The sequence below is a fragment of the Microtus ochrogaster genome, chromosome 2 (assembly GCF_000317375.1).
Source record: "Microtus ochrogaster isolate Prairie Vole_2 chromosome 2, MicOch1.0, whole genome shotgun sequence".
In the NCBI taxonomy this organism is placed as follows: domain Eukaryota; kingdom Metazoa; phylum Chordata; class Mammalia; order Rodentia; family Cricetidae; genus Microtus; species Microtus ochrogaster.
In genome coordinates this window covers 22026632-22046210 of record NC_022010.1, presented here as the reverse complement: position 1 = coordinate 22046210, position 19579 = coordinate 22026632, and the positions used below count along the sequence as shown (strand labels likewise).

General features: G+C 47.7%; 2 protein-coding genes across 3 annotated transcripts in view; both read right to left on the bottom strand.

Annotated features, from left to right (window-relative positions):
• Hip1 (huntingtin interacting protein 1) overlaps window positions 1-4236 on the bottom strand; it is a 123324-nt gene extending 119088 nt beyond the window's left edge. For both annotated transcript variants that reach the window (XM_013350688.2, XM_005344618.2), the window contains exon 1: window positions 4064-4236. In XM_013350688.2, coding sequence (XP_013206142.1) covers window positions 4064-4183 — 120 coding nt within the window. In that variant the 5' untranslated portion in view covers window positions 4184-4236. The remainder of the gene's footprint in view (window positions 1-4063) is intronic.
• A 14774-nt stretch (window positions 4237-19010) lies between these two features.
• Ccl26 (C-C motif chemokine ligand 26) overlaps window positions 19011-19579 on the bottom strand; it is a 2837-nt gene continuing 2268 nt past the window's right edge. Inside the window, exon 3 of the mRNA XM_013350463.1 lies at window positions 19011-19107. Coding sequence (XP_013205917.1) covers window positions 19011-19107 — 97 coding nt within the window. The remainder of the gene's footprint in view (window positions 19108-19579) is intronic.

Here is a 19579-nt window from a genome sequence, read left to right as displayed (position 1 = left end):
AAGGAAAGGAAAGGAAAGGAAAGGAAAGGAAAGGAAAGGAAAGGAAAGGAAAGGAAAGGAAAGGAAAGGAAAGAAGAAAAAACAATACCAGAGTATCAGGGTGTGAAGACCATTAACCCAGTTACTTGGGAGGCTGAGGTAGAAAAACTACAAACTCGAGGCTAGCCTGGCTGTACAACAAGTGTGTGTGTGTGTGTGTGTGTGTGTATGTGTGTGTGTGTATGTGTGTGTATGTGTATGTGTGTGTGTATGTGTGTTTATGTGTATGTGTGTGTATGTGTGTGTGTGTGTGTGCCATGCTCCACATGTGGAGGCCGTAAAAATGACCTCAGGTGCCAGTCCATTTCCAGCGTACTCGAGACACAATTTCTCGCTGTGTGTCACGACATACTCCAAGCTACTTTGCCTGTGAGTGTCCAGGGAGTCTCCTGTCCCCACCCCCATATTGCTGTAGAGTCACTGGGGCTACAGATGTGTGTTAGCATGCCCAGCTTTACATGGGTTCTGGGGATCCGAACTCGGGTCCTCACACTTGTGTAGATACCACGGAGCCATCTTCCCAGGCTTCCTCCCTCTTGCACACTGAGTCCTAGTAAATACAGAATTGACTCAGTAAGTAAAAGTTAAGTTAAAATTTAAAAGGTCAAAAAATAAACTACTATTCTTGTCCCTAACATCTGACCAACACTTGTGCTGAGCTGAATGGACAATTGGTGACAATGGGGTACAGCACTGGCTGGGCCACTAGAAGGGACAGTGGCCGTGCGGCATGTTGAAACAGTGCTAACAGTTACGGAGGACAGACTTCCGGGAAGTGGCTACTCCTGGGACAGTGCCCCATAATTTACAAAATACCTTCACGCTTGTTATTTAATGCATCCCACACCATAAACCTGCAAGGTTAAAGCTTATGTTTATTTTGTGTATGTGCATTGTATACTTATGTGTGCAGATGCATGTTCCTGTGTGTGCACACATGTAGAGGTCAAAGGTCTATATTGGGTATTTTCATCTATTGCCTGCTACCCTTTTTTTTTTTTTTGAGACAGTTCACTGAACTTGAATCTCACAGATTCTGGCTAAAACGGGCACTGCCCTGTTTTGCTTTGTTCGGATGTGGGTTCTGAGGATTTGAACTCAGGTCCTCATGCTTGGACACCAAGCATCATACTCACTGAGCCCTCTCCCCAGCCCTGCATTATCTTTATTTTCCAGGTAGGGAATTACTTGCCTGAGGGCACACAGTCCCATACATCAAATCACCCTATGCTTGGCCACAAAACTGAACCGTCTCCTAGGGGCAGGGAAGGGGCTCAGTCGGTAGAAAGGGCTTGCCTAGCATGCCTGAAGCTCTAGGTTCCATTCCCAGCACTGCATAAAACCAGCCATGGTGGGGCACTCCTGCAACCCCAGCACTCGGAGGTGGAGGCAGGAAGATCAGGAATTCTTCATCGCTAGTCTGAGATCAGCTGAACTACAAGAGACCCTGTCTCAAAACAAAAAGAAATGAACAGAACTCAGATGTCTTCCGGATCTGCCCAGGACTGAGAGAGTGCACAAGGCAGTGGTTAAAGGTTGGGACCACTTCCACCTGTGGTACCCAGCAAGCTATTTAACCTCAGCAGGCTTCAATTTCCTCTGAGCAAATGGGGCTGTTAACCACGCCAGCAGCCCTTGTGAAGATTAAAGATAGCAAATAAAGTACTGTATTTAGAGGCCTTCCAAAGATAATAATTAGCTACAATTATTATTATAATACCTTTGCCAATTCTCTTGGTCTTTGGTTACTTAAGATACCAATCAATGTTTTTGGTTTTGCGTTATTGAAATTCTTTTTGAGATAGGGTCTCACTATATATAGCCACAGTTAGCTTGGAAGCTGCTATTTAGCCCACACTATCCAGCCTTGCAAGGATTCTCTTGCTTCTGCCTCCTGAGTGTCTCGCCCTGTCTGCCAGCTCAGAAGAGTTTCAACAACTGAGTTGGATTGTGGGAGCTCACTTCTGTAACCCCAGCTCTAGGGAAGCAAAGGCAGGGAGGCTGGCAAAAGTTCAAGGCCAGCCTGGTCTACCTAGCGCAGAGTGAGTTCTAGGCCAGCCAGAGCTACATAGTAAGATCCTGATTCAAAAAAAAAGAAAAAAAAAGTTTCAACAATTCTTGCTGTAGTCTGCCTCAACACATACAAGCTCGTGTGACCCGCCATGGGCACACACAAACACACATAAAATCTAGCTAACTACAAGTGTTCTACAGAGGGCAAAATGAGACACTGGCCTACCACTCCCCAGGTTGGGTGTTCCCTGGAGAGCCAGGGAAAATGTTAGTCGTGGCTGGAAACATTCAAAGGCCGACATTTCTATCACGTTAAGTTCAAACTTTTTTAAGAATTCGAATGAATTTTTGGTGTGTGTGTGTGTGTGTGTGTGTGTGCGTGCGCAGGGGATGTTCATGGTACACCATGAATGTGGAAGTCAGGTTGGTTCTCTTCCTGGGATGAAACTCAGGTGGCTAGACTAGCCGGCAGGAGCCTTTACCCCAGAGCCAGCTCCCCAAGTCCTAAGCTCAAACCCTACGTCTACTTATTGCTCCAGTTTTGATTTATCTGAGGTTCTCAAAGGAATGGATGGTATAAAATAGCTCCAGTTTCTTTTCTTCTTTCATTAAAAAAAAGGAGGTGGGGGAGAAAATATGAAAACTTTTTTTTTTTTTGCAGGAACACCCAAGGCTGAAAGCAAATTTTCTTTTTCTTTCCTTTTCCTTTTTTTAAAAAAGGGGTCAGTTCAGAAGATCCGAGGGGAAAACTCCAAACCCCGTTGAACCCCGAGAGGCAAGTGAATGGCAGCTTCTCTTTCCCCTCAACTACCACCCTCCTTTCCTTCCCTCAGACACACGGAGTGGATCCAAGGGTCTCAGAAACAAGCGGTGGATTGAAGTCCCCTGGGCTCAACTGACTTTCTCTCTTGCACAATCCATTTATAGCACACACAGGCCCTCCCTATCTCTTCGATCTTTCCTACTTGCAGAACACGACAGGGGACCAGCCTTTGGCAGAAGTCAACTGGACCTTTAAAGTAGAACTCCGAGAGCCAGAGAAGAACAAGGGAATCTGTCTACCCGCACAACTTCGGCAGCGGGATCCTAAGGGTTGTATTCTCAGAAATGGATTTTACATACAGATGAACCGGCTACACTTCGCGCCTCCCAGCTTGATTCAGTCCAATCGATACAGCAAGCAGAAAAGCTCGAGGTAAAAGCGTCTAGTGGTTTTGTTGATAACCACGGTGGAATTTTGGCCATCTGCCCTGGTCAAACCAGGGCAAATAAGGCGGTCTGCTTATTAGCAGTCAGGCATATTTTGGAGGGCGAAAACAAAACCTCAAATCAGGATTCTGGGTCTCACTGGACAGCTTATCCCCAACACGCCAGGGTCTGACAGTTCAAGCGCCTCAATTCTGTCCCGGACTGCACACCGCCCCATTCCTCCAGTCCCCCGGGTCATTTTCCAAGTTGAGCCACACTCCGCATTTCCTACATTCCTTCTCATCAGACCCCTTCGGCCCGGCCTCTGAGGCCAACAGCTGGGGCTGCTCAGAGCCAAGTTTGAGGCACCGTTGAACGGGATGCTGAGGAGTGGAGAGAGAAGTCCATAGGAACATAAAGCGACCAAGAGTACCTTTCACAACCCCAGACCGGCGTCCCCACAGTTGCAAATCCCAAGTGTCTGCCAAGTCCCTTACCCAGGGGCACCCTTCCATCAGCCCCCTTTCCACGCGTCTCCCTTTGGCCTCCCTTGTGACCCCTGATGCTCACCGGGTCCCGTCCGCTCAGCCTCAGGGATCTGTAGATCCGCGGAGTGCACCCTGGTCCCCAGGCCAGTAGGGATGCCCCAGGTCCCTGACCTCCCTGGGACCCGCCTAGTTCTGCACCCCAAGAAGATTCTGACTGCGGCCACCTTATCTAATCCCCTCCCGGGCCTGCAAGACCCTCACTCCCTTCTAAGCTTCTCCAGCACTCTGCACCACTCCGGGTGCCCCAGGTATGCCCCAGGGTTCTCGAGCCTCACCTGAGTCCGCTCGAAGCTCTCGCGCTCCGCAGCCTCCATCCCAGCACCAATCCCACGCCGGCTCAATACTTTGGGCAGCGGGTTGGGTACCTGCTTCATGGAGCTGGCCATTCGGTCCATGGTCCCAGGGCGAACAGAGTCAGGGGCCCTGGCAGCCCCGGGATCCCCGCGGCGCCTCCCGCCCCGCCCTACCCGCGGGGATCCGGCGCTAACGGGGACAGCTTTCATCTTCCATTGGTCGATAGAGCCGTCCATCTCCCTCAGGACCCACCCCATCTCTCCAAGAGGCTTTCCCCCCCCCACACACGCCTCCTCCCACTTGGGAGGCGCTCCGCTCACTTCTCCCGGCTGGCCCGCCTCAGGGCGGTTAGCACTTTATGATTGGTTTAAAAGTTTGTCTATTATCATTAGTGGGCGGGACCTGGTGGGCGGCTGTCCCAACCTGCCCTCCAAGGCTCCGCCCCCTACCTGGTGCATCACCTCCCGGGTCCCTGAAAGCTGTAGATACACTGTGATTGGTCAGAAGAATTATCTGTCATCGCAGCGGGGCTGGACCTGGCAAACTCGAATTTCCCTCACTAGTTCCACCCTACATCCGTCGCTCCACCTTCTCATCCCCTTCAGTACCACAAAAGCATCATGACTGGTTTGAAGGCTTGTCCGTCATCTTCATGGGGCGGGACCTGGCTGTCCCGGACCAGCCCTCGCAGACTCCACCCTACTTTGAAGCACCGCCTCCCGGGCCCTCGACAGCTGAGTGTATTTGAGCTATAAGAGCAGAGGTCCGGCCGGCGCCACCTCGCGTTCCTCAAATGAGTTTCCGAGGCATGGACCGGCAGATCTATTGTGGGAAGCTTGGCTGCACAGCTCTCACCGGGCACGTGGGGAAACTCCACGTTAGTGTGGTCCTCCTTCCGGCACAACCAATGTCTGCGGGAGGAATGCAGACCCGGGTCTCCAACTACTGGACTGTGACCTCTCCAGAGCTTTCCAGACTTCATCCCCACTTTACCTGTTGGTAGAAAGCCCCACAGATCTACCCCTCTCATCCTGCGCTGATTTCAGCCAAGGGCACCCACATGTGCTCCTCAGCGAAAAAAAACAAAAACAAAAGTTGCACGTTCTCCACTAACAAAACCAATGTCACCGTTAAGCATTAAACAGTTTGATGATGCTATCCATCTATCTCCACACTAGAACGGGTCTCACTTGTACTGATTGAGCGATGCTTTAATTAACTAAAGACAGCATCATACTCATTATGTAACCGAGTCCCTTGAATCCCTGGTCCTCTTGCCTCTTCTTCCCAAGAGTTAGGATTCTAGGCATGGGCCACTATGCTTGCCTTTTGTTTAATGCATGCATTTGTATGTACCCGTGTGCATGTGTGTGGGTGTGCCCATGCTGCACCTGTGGAGGTCAGAAAGCAAATAGGAATCTGTGTTCTACCGCGCAGGACCCAGGGATCTGACTAGGGTGGTCAGGCTTAGTAGCAATATACCCACTGAACTATCTCACCAGTGGGATTCTTTTTTTCTTAATTTTTGTTTTGTTTTTCGAGACAGGGTTTCACTGTAGTTTTAGAACCTGTCCTGGAACTAGCTCTTGTAGACCAGGTTGGCCTCAAGCTCAAAGAGATCTGCCTGCCTCTGCTTCCCGAGTGCTAGGATTAAAGGCGTGCACCACCACCGCCCAGCACCAGTGGGATTCTCAAACAAACAAACAAAAACAGAGTTTCACTAAGAAGTCTAAGCTAGCTCTGAACTCCCAGCGATCCTGACTCAGCCTATTAAATGCTAAGATTAAGGGCGTACACACCTGTATGCCCATGACCCACAGAACCCCAGCCTCCCACAGTGAAAAGAAGTCTGCTTGCAGGTATGTGGCTCTGTGTGTGTGTGTGTGTGTGTGTGACTGTGTGTGTATGACAGTGTGTGTGTGTGTGCACGCACATGCCCCGTGCACGTGGAGATCTGAGGTCCACGACCCACAGATTCCCCAGCTTCCCAAGTGGCCATGTGTATGTTTGTGAGCATGAGTGCACGTGGAGACCTGAAGTTGATGTCAGTAATCATTCTCTTATCGATCTTGCATCTTATCCATCAAGGTAGGGTCCCCTGAAACCCAGAGTTTATGGCTATGTGTGGTGGTCGCACTATTAGGACGTGTGGTCTTGTTGGAGTAGGTGTGGTCTTGTTGGAGCAAGTGTGTCACTGTGGAAGTGGGCTTTTAGATCTCCTATATGCTCAAGAGAATGCCGAGTGTGTGTGTGCGAGCACACGAGAGAGAGAGAGAGAGAGAGAGAGAGAGAGAGAGAGAGAGAGAGAGAGAGAGAAAGTGCCTGAAGAAGCCAGAAGACTTGAGTCCTCTGGTAACTGCTGAGCCATCTCTTCACTCCTTGACCCCTATCTTACGTTTTTTGAGACAGGGTCTCTCTTTGGTCCTGAGCTCATTACAAATGCTAGAAACCCCTAGGGATGCCCCCTCATCTGCTGCATGGATCACAAGCAGGAACCACAACATCTACTTTGTCTTATTGTTGTTGCTGTTGCTGTTGTTGTTGTTGTTGTTGTTGGTGGTGGTGGTGGTGGTGGTATTGGTGGTATGTGTGTGTTTCATGTGGATTCAAGGAATCAACTTAGATCCTTGTGCCTGTACCACAAGTACTTTGCCAACTGAGCTACCACCCCCAGTACTCAAGGGAACGGTTTCAGTGGAAAACACCAGGGGGACAGACAGCAAATGCTCCAAACACTGTGACCCTGCTGTCCCCATTCTGAGTTCCACACTTGTCTTATGCACTAGGCTCAGCTAAAAACAGATTTAGGATCCCTTAGGATTTTACAGCATCAATAAACACCGGCCTTTTAAACAGGGATTAAGGGATCAGCCTACTTCTTATTAGAGTAAACCAGAGTGGGAATGAGGAATTTGTGGTTTGGAGGCACCGGGTAGGGGGAAATTCAAGCGAGATAGTTTTCCTGTGAAACTCAGCAAGTTGAAAAGAAGGAACCAGGGCTGGGGGTGCGGCTCATTTCTCATGGTGCTCGTCTAAGCATACAGGGAGCCCTGGCTTCCATCCCCAGTACCGCATAAACCTGGGGGGAACTTGACGGTATGTGCCCATAATCCCAGCACTCAGAAGGCAGAGGCAAGAGGCTCAAAAATTCAAGGTCATTCTTGCCTACACAGAAAGTTCCAGAACAGCCTCAGCTACATGAGACCAGTCAAAAGTAAGACAGGTAGTGAAATAGCCCAGCAGGGAAAGGCACCTGCCACCCAGCTGGCAATGTGAGTTCAATCCCTGGGATCCACGTGGGAGACAGCAAGAACTGACTCCTGCAAACTGTCCTCTGACCTCCACGTAGGTACACACACACACACACACACACACTAAAAAAAATTATACAAGTCTGGAGAGGGAGTTCAATTATTGCCCTTTCCAAAGTTCTGAGTTAGGTTCCCAGTACTCACGTCACGCAGCTTGCAACCATCATTAACACCAGCTCCAGGCATCCTACATCCTTTTCTGGCTGCCCAGGGCACCGGTGTACACACCTCGTGGACAAAGTATGTCCCAAATTAGTTCGGATCAATTTAGCATCTGGTTTGAGGATGCTCAAGTGTTTGCAGGTGTGGATTCGGGTCTGCAGAGCACCTGTTGGAATAGCCAGCCAGGTTCTTTGATGGCAGAACAAATAATTTAGCCAGGGTCACATGGAGAGCAGTAGAAAGAGAGACCATTTATTAAGAAAGACACACCTGGCAGTGGTGGTGCACACCTTTAATCCCAATATTCAGGAGGCAGAGACAGGTGGGTCTCTGAGTTCCAAGCCAGCCTGGTCTACAGAGAGAGTTCCTGGACAGGCTCCAAAGCTACAGAAAAACCCTGTCCTGAACCCCCCCCCCCCAAATAAAGAAACGCAGTCATGAGAATGGTAGTGGGCCAGGACGCTGGGGAAGGGCTGTAGTCAAACGGCACTAGGTCATGAGAAGCCAACTCTTTTCTTTCTCTCTCTCTCTCTCTCTCTCTCTCTCTCTCTCTCTCTCTCCCTCTCTCTCTCTCTTTCTTTCTCCTTACCAATAAAAGTTGTATTTTCTTTTTTCTTGCAGTAGCTTTGTTAATTGCACAAAATCATGTTTTTTTTATTTAAACATGATCACACAATCATATTCTGAAAAGTAAACGTTCATTAAAAACAAAGCGAAAATAAAAATTTGCAACCCTAATCACCTAGATTGGTCATTTAAAGGAAAAGGGAAAGAGGAGAGATGGGGTTTTCTTACATGCATTTTCACAATGTCACATTTTCCTCATAAAAGGGAAGAATTTCAAAACGAAAGGTGAAATTGCTTAAACAGAAATTATCACAAAAAGGAACTTTACCAGATTTTCAACAATATTAAAACAACATTGGCTAACCTAGAGCGTCTCTCCAGCCCCCGACTCCAGGACCAAGCCAGACTGTGCCACACAGAAACAGGTCCAGCATCCCGGTGAATGAATATTTGTGTGGGCCCCACAAGCATTCGCTGCTCCACAGCGAGGCAACTCTTTGTGGGTTGTTTATATAGCTCCCCCCCCTGCACCCCCACCCCTGCCCGCTTCTGCACCTGCAGATCTCTGGCCATTTTTGGACATCCTCTGTTTTTAAACCAGTGGCTGGGGCTGGAGGTAGGTTTTCTCTATGTAGCCCTGGCTGTCCTGGAACTCGCTGTGTTGACCAGGCTAGCCTCCAATTCACAGAGATCCACCTGCCTCTGCCTCCCTAGTGCTGGGAGTAAAGATATGCACCCATATCTGGCCAATAAGTGTAATTTTAAAAAAGGAAAAAGAAATTCAGGAAATAGGTTTTAGTGGTCCAGGTACATCACTACAAGTACTCGTACAGCTGAGGCGGGAGAGTGCAGAGTCATAAAACTGGGCTAGAGAATATGTTCATAAAAGTGCCAGGCAATCGTCCTGCCTCAGCCTCGTCAATGCTGGGATTGCCGGCAAAAGCAACTGCACCACACACAGATCTTAACAAGTGTTCTTATAAAAAGTGGTCAGTAGGTGGCAGTGGTTAGCTGCCTCTGGCCTTTTTCTCTGTGTCTGCAGGGTTTCATTCTTAGTCCAAGTTGTCCTTGAACTCACAGCTCTCCGGCGTCAGCTTCGCAATTACTGGGATCGTGAATATGCCCCACCATGCTTGACTGGTTTTGTCTTTTCTTAAAAGAGTTTCAGGCCTTGGTAGCAGGCGAGGAAGACATCATGTCTGGAACCTTTCCAGAGCTGAGTGCCCACAGGGCAGCTGGCCATGTGTTCCTCAGATGAGTGACAACTGTCCAAGTGGTGATAGCACACTTTGGGCTAACCTGAGGCCCAGTCTTAAAGTCACGGCTGTGTACTTAGCATCTCTGACCCTCAACATTCTCACCTGTAAAATGGGTATGTAAGCTCTCACCACTTCAGTCACCTAGCAGATTAAAAGGAATGCTGCTGTGGGGCTGGAGAGGTGGCTCAGAGGTGAAGTGCACTGGCTGCTCTTCCAGAGGTCCTGAGTTCAATGCCCAGCACCCACATGGTGGCTCACAACCATCTGTGATGAGATCTGGTGTCCTCTTCTGACCTACAGGCGTACATGAAGGTAGAACACTGTGTACATAATCTAAAAAAAAAAAAGAGACGATATGGTAATGGATCTATCTTAGTGGGTTTTCTGCTTATAGAACAGAATACCAGAGGCTCTGAAATGGAGAAAGCAAAGTTTGTTTCTCCCAGGTCCGGAGCCTGAGAAGCCCACTGTAAATAAAGGACCGGCTCTGATGAGGTTCTTCTTGATCCATTTCAAAATGGCATATGGTACCACACTGAGGGTCAGCATGCTAACTAAACCCAGCTCTTTTCTTGGAAAACCACTCATATCAAGACTTGAAGTCCAGCCCTATGACCTCATCTGCCCTCAATTGCTTCCTGAATTTGTAACTTTTTAGCTTGTTGTAGCGGAAGACCTGACAAAGGCAGAAGGCAAATTAAAGAAGTGTATTAATCAGTGTTCTCTGATAGAATGAATGTATACGCATGTACATATAACATCATGTACATACGCACATACAAACATGCACACACACAGGTTTTATTAGCGTGGCTTGCAGGCTGTGGTCCAGCTAATCCAACAATGGCTGTCTCACGGTGGAAAGCCAAGGATCCAGTAGTTGCTCAGTTCACGAGGCTGGCTCTCAGCCCGTCTTCAGTGTCCACTGGAATTCTGAAGCAGTAGGTTCTGATGTCCGTGAGTCAAGAGCCGAGGAGAAGTGGGCAAACAGCCAGGGATTCTTCCTTGTCCTTTAGGTAGGCTGCCTCGAGGAAGTGCGCCCAGCTTTAGGGCTGGTCTTCTGACCTCCAATGACCTGGATCTCAGGAGGGTCTTTCTACTTCCCTCACAGGCGTGTCCAGAGATGCGGGTTTTCAATTAATTCCAGATGTAGTCAAATGGACAACCTAGAGTAGCCATCACAGGAAGGAAGAAGGGTTTATTTGGCTCACAGTGTGAAGGGCTACAGGCTGTCATGAGTGGGGGTGGCTACAGGAGCTGGTGGCATTAACCCTGAAGTCAGGGAGCAGAGAGAGATGAACGCCAGTGTACACTTTGCTTTCTCTTCTCATGTATTTATTTGTTTTATACTTGGAGGTAGGTCTCTCATAGCCTAGGCTGGCCTCAAACAGGCTAGCCAAGGTTGATCTTGAATTCCTGTCCTCTGCTTCTACTTCCCAAGTGCTGGGATTTTAGACACAAGATACCATATCCAGCCCCTCCCCCATCTGGAAACAGGCTCTCAATGTGTGGCTCCTGGCTGGCCTGGAACTTGTGTAGATCTGCCTGCTTCTGCTGGGATTCAAGGTGCGCACCACCAGCTCTGCTCCTTCCTCCTTTTTATTCTTTCCCGAATCCCAGCCCATAGAATAGTGCTGCTCACTCAGGGTGGGTCTTGCCATCTTGTTTAAACCTCCCCCAGATTTTATCAGTCGCCAATATTTTAGCATGGAGGGATAGCCCCCCCCCCATAAGCTCTCCCCACCCATGACTGTTGACAAGTCCAGTCTTGTGCAGACCTAGATTGTTGTTGTTGTTGTGTGATACAGAGAGAGAGGGAGAAACAGAGACAGAGTGGGGGGTTCACTATGTAGCTCTATCTGGCCTAGAACTCACTCTGTAGCTTTAACTAACAGATCCACCAGCTTCTGCCTCCTAAGTGCTGAGATTAAAGGTGTGCACCACCATGCCTAGCTTTGTTTTTTATTTTTATATATTTATTTTATTTTATTTTATTTTATTATTTTGTTTTGTTTTCGAGATAGGGTTTCTCTGTAACTTTGGAGTCTGTCCTGGAACTAGCTCTTGTAGATCAGGCTGGCCTTGAACTCACAGAGATCCACCTGCCTCTGCCTCCCGAGTGCTGGGATTAAAAGTGTGCACCACCACTGCCCAGGGATTTTTGTTTTTAAAGAAAGTGTCTTACTATATAGCTCAAGATGGCCTTGGACCCACTACCCTGCCTCAGCTTCTAGTACTGGGTTACAGGTGTGTAGTTCCATGCTGAGCTAATCACTATAGTCCAGGGACTATGCTAAGAGGGGTGTGTGTGTGTGTGTGTGTGTGTGTGTGTGTGTGTGTGTGTGTATGTGTATGTAGGAACTTCTTCCTCGGTCGATCTCCACCTTACTTCTGTTTGAGACGGGATCTCCACGCAACACAGAGCTTGCTGAGTGGGCCAGACTCTCACCAGGAAGTCTTAAGGACCCCGGGTTCCACCTCCTCGGGGTAATGATTACAGACATGCACTGTTGTCCCAGCTTCTTCATGTGTGTGCTGGGGACCCCTGTAATCCCAGCATTGTGGAAGATAAAGGCAGGAAGATCACTGGGACGTGTTGGCTGCCAGCTGAGCTCCAAGGTCAATGAGAGACCCTGCCTCAAAAGAATAAGACAGAGAGTGAAGAGAGTGATGGAGCAGGACACCCAACATCCCACTGTGGCCTCTGCTTGTGTGTGCACGCATGAGCACACAGATACACACCAAAAAGAAACAAAGGAAAACTGGCTAGAGGCATCAGTGATACAATGGTTGCTTACCATCCTTAAAGGGTCCACCTCCGGGACCACATAAAATAGGTGTGGTGGTATACATCTGTCATCCCAGGACTGGGGAGGAAGAGGCAGGAGAATTTTACAAATTAGAGTTCAGCCTAGTCTATCTATTCTGTATAGTGGATTCTAAGCCAGCCAGAGCTAAAAAGTGAGAAGTTGCTTCAAAAAATAAAAAACACCAAAACCCAAAGAGATTCATAGGAAACTGCTTATCCACGACAGAAGCAATTGTTTTGTAGTATACCGGCAGGAGAAAGGGGGCATGCGGATGTAGGGACTCCCCCATTCAAGCCTCCTGGCTTTGCTGGTTGAAATGAATGAAGCAGCAACACAGTGCATCCTGGGAAGGCAGCTGCCAAGCCAGCCCAAAGGGCTTCCCCTCCAGCCCTGTCTCCACTCTAATGCACTGGATAAATGGCTGCCTACACCCAAGGGAGCCTTAATGGACTCCTCAGCCTGGCCGCCGCTGAACTAATGGATTCCTAATGGAGGAGACAATGTCGTTACCAAATGGAGCAGGGGGGTGGAAGGCAGAAAGAAAGATCTATCGATTCTCTAGGGAACTAGCCACATTCAGCCCATTCTTGGGTTTGGGTCGGGGGCAGGGTCTCAAGTTCACTAGGGAGCAGAGAATGACCTTGGGCTTCTGATCCTTCTGTCTCTACCACCCTAGGTCTGGATAACAAGGGTGCCCCAGTATGTCTGGCACCAACCTTTGGCTCCTAAATCCCCAACTATTTCGTATTCCGGACATCAGCATGTCTACTGAGGCCTGAGCCCATCCGTCTGACTGGGTACCTCATTGCCTGGCTTTTGCTCGTTTCATTGAGAGGTTTCTTAGTTACTTGTCTTCCTGCTTTGACAAAACAGCTGACAAAAGCCACGGAAGAGAAGGAATGAGGAAGGGAGGAGGGAGGAGGGAGAATTGGAGGGAGGGGGAGGAATGGTTTGGGCTCATGACAAAGACAAACCAGCCACACCAGAGGCAAGACAGTCCATCATGGCAAGGATGCATGAATGCAAGAGTGTGAGGCTGCTGGTCACACAGCCCACGGGCGGGGGGGGGGGGGTGGGCGTTTCAGATTCATCCTATAATGTGGGTTGATGGGTGTGCCAGCAACATCAGCTTTGAGCTGTAATTCCACATGTGATACACTTACCAGTACTGACTGATGGCTCCAAAGTATGGTGGAGGAGGTAGGTAGTGTGAGGGAGAAAACAGCCAGAGGCATCTGGAAGAGTCCAGACTGAACATGGCCATGGGAGAAAGAGAGAGAGTAGAGGGGAAAGCAGGAGAGGGGAGCTGGGGGAGGGGCAAGCAGACCAAGAGAGATCCAGGAGCAGAGCCAGAGGGAACCAAGATGCCAAGGGACTACATAGCCAAAGTGGCTGAGTTTATATCGGAAAGAGAAGCCCAGCCTGGGGGAGGGAGAGGTTTAGGATGGGGGGGGGAGAGCGTGGGAAGTGCTGGGAAGGAGATACAGGTACTGAGGGATACTTGTGCCAGGTTTCTTTGAGAACTAATACTGAAAGTAGCCATCAATTGTTCATAGGTCCTCAGTTATGGGTTGGAGGTTTTGGACCTCTTCCAACTTCGTGATAAAATGGTCCTCCCAGGGTGCCGCCAACCGCAAGGTGGCGTGAGCTCCTGAGTGCCTTGGTTCCGCCATTATCTAGAAGATGCTGTTTTCAATCCAGACCTTCCTATCTCTGGCTCTTAGAATCTTTCTGCTTCCTCTCCCACAATGGTCCCTGATCTTTGGGGAGGGGTTATGCTATAGAGGGTGTAATGGATTATAAAAATGGCTGCGGATCCCTGAGTAGGTTGCTGCAGGATCCCTGGCGGTGGTGGCAGGCAGTGGGCAGGGGCTCCCGAGAGCAGCCAGTCCCAGGGACAGTGCACGAGACCACACAGCAGGTCTCTGAAGGTGGCTGGTCCCCAGCGTTGAGCCATGTGGTGGGCGGATGAGAGACAGACAGATAGGCACACCATGCAGAGTGAGGCTGGATATTTATTAAGTGGTTATGGAAGGGAAGGGAGAAGAGGAGAAGAACAGAGAGGGAGGAAGGGAAAAAGGAAGGGAGGGAGAGAGAGATAGAGAGAGAGAGAGAGAGAGAGAGAGAGAGAGAGGAGAGAAGGGAGAGATCGAAACTGCCTCTCTGAGAGGAAAACAGAAAAGAGAGAGAACTCAGGCTGAATGCTGAATATCAGCCTGTCTCAGCAGACAGGGGAGGGAGTGGGCGTGGCTTGTCTCTTAAAGGAATAGGACAGACCATTACATTTTCATCTCTTTTTTATAATAAAAAGGCAGGAGGTCGGGCAGTGGTGGCGCACGCCTTTAATCCCAGCACTCGGGAGGCAGAGGCAGGCGGATCTCTGTGAGTTCAAGACCAGCCTGGTCTACAAGAGCTAGTGCCAGGACAGGCTCCAAAGCTACAGAGAAACCCTGTCTCGAAAAGCCAAAAAAAAAAAAAAAAAAAAAGGCAGGAGATTAGGCACCACCGGTTAAAGGAATTGGGGCGGCGGATTCTCAAGACTTCTTCCTGCTTATTTGTGGGCGTCATCTTTGGGAGGAACCTGAGAAAGCTGGGTGCTAGCCACATCCTGGCATAGCTGGTCTCTTTGCTCCTGTCCATTGTTTGTGGTATGGAAATGTCTGGTGTCTCTTATACCTGTTTAAGGTATTGGCAGAACATAGGACAAAGTTATAATTAGGAAAAAAAAATTAGGACCACGGAATTGAGGGGGGTGTATCTGACCTGTTTAAGGTGGATCCTAAAATTCAGGTCCCTGGAACTCACAAGAATTCTTTGGGTTTGTGAAAACAGAACTTTTAGACATATACATTGTATAAACAGTAGCATATTTATGTCAGAATGACTGTGACATATTTTTGTACAATGAAAAGTATTTTTAAGACTATGAAAGGCAGCATGAGAGAGAAATTTGATAACTTGTATTTGTCCTCAAACCTTTATAACTTGCAGGTCTTATATTTGTATTTTACTGAAATTTGTTTGGTGAGGTTGCCTTTTAAACTGACAAAACCTCTCAGCTGTCAAACTACACTAGAGATCTTTGAGAAAGAAAAAATTTTACTTGAGTTACTGAATTAAAAAATGGCAGAGAACTTACTTGGTTGGTACCCAGAGCTATTCTTCAGGGTCCTCCATGGTCGCAGAGGGTCTTATTTGACTTTTACTGTTTAGCGCAGGGCATGTCAGGCTCCAGAAGATCCTGTGGGTTAAGAAATCTGTAGGAAGACAAGCCTACCTTGACCTGAGCAACTAGGCTGTCAATTCTAGTGATTCTGTCCACGTCTGAGATCTTCAGTTTATATGAAAGGTGATTTTTCCCAGTAGTCAGCACTTAGCAGTTGAAGCGAATTGCCAATGGACGTTGTTCTGTGCCCATTTGTCTTCTGTCTTCTTTGGAGGAAATAGAGTGCTGCTGCTAGGAGCTAACCTGTCTCTTTTTGTTATGAAGTTTTTTTTAATATTTAAATATTTAAATGACATATTCCCCAGATCTCTGAGCAGTTGAGGGCTGTTTATCAGGTGTAACTACAGTATAGAATCTGCCTGGAGAGCTGGGTCTGAGCTTCACTGTACTGGCTCTTAACAGGTAAGATTTACACTTGTAAAAAGAGAGAAAGAAGAAAAAACTGCTTGCAATAGAAGGTTAATGGCAGAACTGACAATAGTAGAGAACAGCTTAATATATTTTAAATGAGGGTTGGATTAAATATAAAGTATTTTTGTAAGAGACTTAAAAGTACATACCAGTTTGAAACATGAGACTTATTGTTTTTGTAGTCTGAAACGAGATGTAATAAGCAATAAGCATAGGTGCATTTAAGTTACCTGTATGAACACACAAACAGAGAGTGAACAGGAATTGGGGAAAGTGGATGCTCTTGGTGGGCCCTACCAAAGGCATGCCACTGCACAAAACACACATGCAACAGAGTCAACAAGAGGAATTTAGTGAAAGAAAAAAAAACAGAAGTAAACTGGGAGACAAGGCAGGGTATACTTCAGTAAAGATGGGAGAGAGGGAGAAGGAGAGGGAGGGAGGGAGGGAGAGACCAAAGCTGCCTCTCTGAGAGGGAGCCAGAAAAGAGAACTCAGGCTGGAAGCTGAAGATCAGCCTGTCTCAGCAGATGGGGGGGGGAGTGGGTGTGGCTTGTCTCTTAAAGGGACAGAACAGACCATTACAGAGGGTGCATTCGTGACCCATCACTTCACTGGTGTTTATTCTCTACACTCTGACCAACCGTGAATTTCTGCATTCACCACCATCCACTGCTGGTGGGTTCTGGAATATGAGCTCAGGTCCTCTGGAAGAGCAGGGTTCTTAACTAATGAGCCACATCTCTGGGCCCTCTGGTTTGTTTTCCAGTTATTCAAGTTTTCAAGGTGTCATATTGTTCTGGATGGCCTCAGATTCTCTATGTAGCTGAGGATGACTTTGAACTTTTTGCCACTTAAGTTTGTTTTGATTATGTATATGATTGTTTTGCTTGTGTGTTCTATGCACGTTCACCACATGCATGCCTGGTGCCAGCAGAGGTCATCAGATCTGGAACTGGAGTTACAGATGATTGGGAGCCACCATGCAGGGACTGAGAGGGTCCTCTTGCAAGAGCTGTTTGATTGAAAGTGAGACCCCAGCCCTCTAACACCCCTATATTCAAGGAGTCTGGGATGAATGCTTGGAAGTGTCACTCCAGGCCCTGGCCTGGGAGTTGTGTTGGTCCAGACTCCAACTCCCAGCCTGCCAAGTGCTGACCCCTCCCCAGGAGGGTCAGGACCATTCCCACAGACCATTTAGGAACACATGGTCTCCAGGGTTTGTGTGGGCTCCCCATGCCATGCTGTCTTGTTACCTGAGAGTGCTGTATTTATTAAACATGGGCATTTTAATCTGGTTTAATTGGAGTTGTTTTGTTTTGTTTTTTGTTTTTTTTTTGCATTGGCGGAGTGGCTTTTCTTAAGATTAAACCAAACAAGAGCAAGCGCTCATAATTGCTAAGCCACCTCTCCAGCCCCCATGACTTTGAACTCTTGATCCTCCTGTGCCTACCTTCCTAGGTGCACCAGTTGCCATATCCATTGTATCCGATTTGGGAGACAGAATGGGGCTTCCTGCATGCTGGCCAAGCACTGTGCCAGTAAAGCCAATCCTCAGGCATAAATTTTGGTTTGATTTGGGTTTGGGTTTTTGACACTGGGTCTTGTGTGGTCCAGACTGGCTTTGAATTGTTAGTATAGCCTTAAACCCTTGATCCTTCATCTTCCACCTCCCATAACTTGCTTGTTCACACACATTTATTACTTTTCCTTTCTTGTCTTTACACCTAATCCTGATTTCTTCTGAATCAATTCCAGAACATAGTATATGTAAATTCTTATCTCAATATCTGTTTCCCTGAAACTCAGATACATCAGATAAGAACTGGGATCTTGACCAGTAAGTACTCCCTTAAAGACCAGTGAGAATGGCCATTATTCACTGCTCATAAAGGACCCTGTGATGTAGGGGGGTCTTTATCTATCTGTTGTTTCATTGGTTGATTAATAAAGAAAACTGCTTGGCCTGATAGGTCAGAACATAGGTGGGTGGGGAAGACAGAACAGAATGCTGGGAGGAAGAAGGCAATGAGACACATACCATAGCTCTCCAAGATGGACGCAGGTTAAGATCCTTCCCAGTAAGCCACCACCTCATGGTGCTACACTCATTAATAGAAATGGGTTAATCAAGATGTGAGAGTTAGCCAGTTAGAGGCTAGAGCTAGTGGGCCAAGCAGTGTTTAAAAGAATACAATTTGTGTGTTGTTATTTCAGGTGTAAAGCTAACCATGAGGGAGCCAGTCAGAATGAAAAGCAGCCCGCAGCTCCTCCTCACTACAAACCCTGCACAAAACACAAATGAATGGAAAGCTGTCCTGTGTTCCTGATCTAAGGAACTGAGAGTATTTTTTAAGTGTTTGCTGCTGGTTCATTTTTATTGCTGTTTTCGTTGTTGTGTTCCCATAATTCCAGGTGGGCACGGTGGCCTGCCTAGAATTCCAGGCATAGAAAGTGAATACAGGGGATCCCCAGAGCAAGCCCTATTGGTAAGCTCTAGGTTTGATTGAGAGACCCTATGTGTGTTGTATGCACCTATGTGTGCAGGTATTTGTGCCCTTGTGTGCACATCTGGAGGAGAAAAATTTATCTTCCTATTTCATTCTCTAAACCATCATCATCATCATCATCATCATCATCATCATCATCATCATCATCATCTTGAGACAGGGTCTTATTTTGTAGTCCTGGAAGGCCTGGAACTCATTATATAAACCAGATTGGTCTCAAATTCAAAGAGATCTTCCTGTCTCTGTCTTCTGGGTGCCAGCATTAAAGGTGTATACTACTATTCCTTGACAGTCAAATCTTTTTAAAATTATATTTATTCTCTCTCTCTCTCTCTCTCTCTCTCTCTCTCTCTCTCTCTCTCTGTACCTGTGCATGTACCATGATGCACACACAGAGGTCAGAGGGCAACTTTCAACAGTTGGTTCCCTTTTTCCATCACATGGGTCCCAGTGATTGAACTCAGGTCATCAATCTTAGTGGTAAGTGTCTTTACTCGTTGAACCACCTTGCCAGTCCTAGTAAAATCAAATCTTTATTTTAAAAACCTTCAATAAAAACCATATCCTCCTTCTACCAGGACTACGACCACTATACGTGAATTCACTAGGTTCTGTGAAGGCAAAGGTGCCAAGAGCTGTGTTCAAGGGTCTTTCGGCTAAAAGTCCAGTAGAGTCACAGATGCTTCTGAGCTTTCAATAGAGAAATGTATCTCTGCACCCACTTGGCCTGTGGTTGGACACAGACTTTCTGACCTCGTTTTGTAGTGAATCTGTAGGAAAGAGATAAGAAGTGATTGTCAATGTCCCTGGCTTTAACGGAAGAGGAGGGTGAGTTAGTATAACTTAGCAGTCTCCCCATTCAACACAACTGTGACACTTCGTTCCTGTCCCATCTTCTGCTCATCCTGCTTCTCTTTCCATTTCCCATGGAATCTACACGCTCTCAGGCCTGCAGACCCCAGGAATCATGTTTCAGAAAGTCTAGTTGCCAGGCAGGAATCTATATTGTGACCCTAGCTTTCCTTTAAACATAACAACTTTATTGAGACATAGTTCACACACTCTATGAAGCACACATTTGGTATGATTAAGGATGATGATAATATAGCTTAGCTGTAGAGCTCCTGCCTGGAATACCCCAGTGAGGGGCTGGGGTGTGGCTCAGTGGTAGAGCCCCTGCCTAGAATCCCTCAGTGAGGGGCTAGGGTGTGGCTCAGTGGTAGAGCACCTGCCTAGAATCCC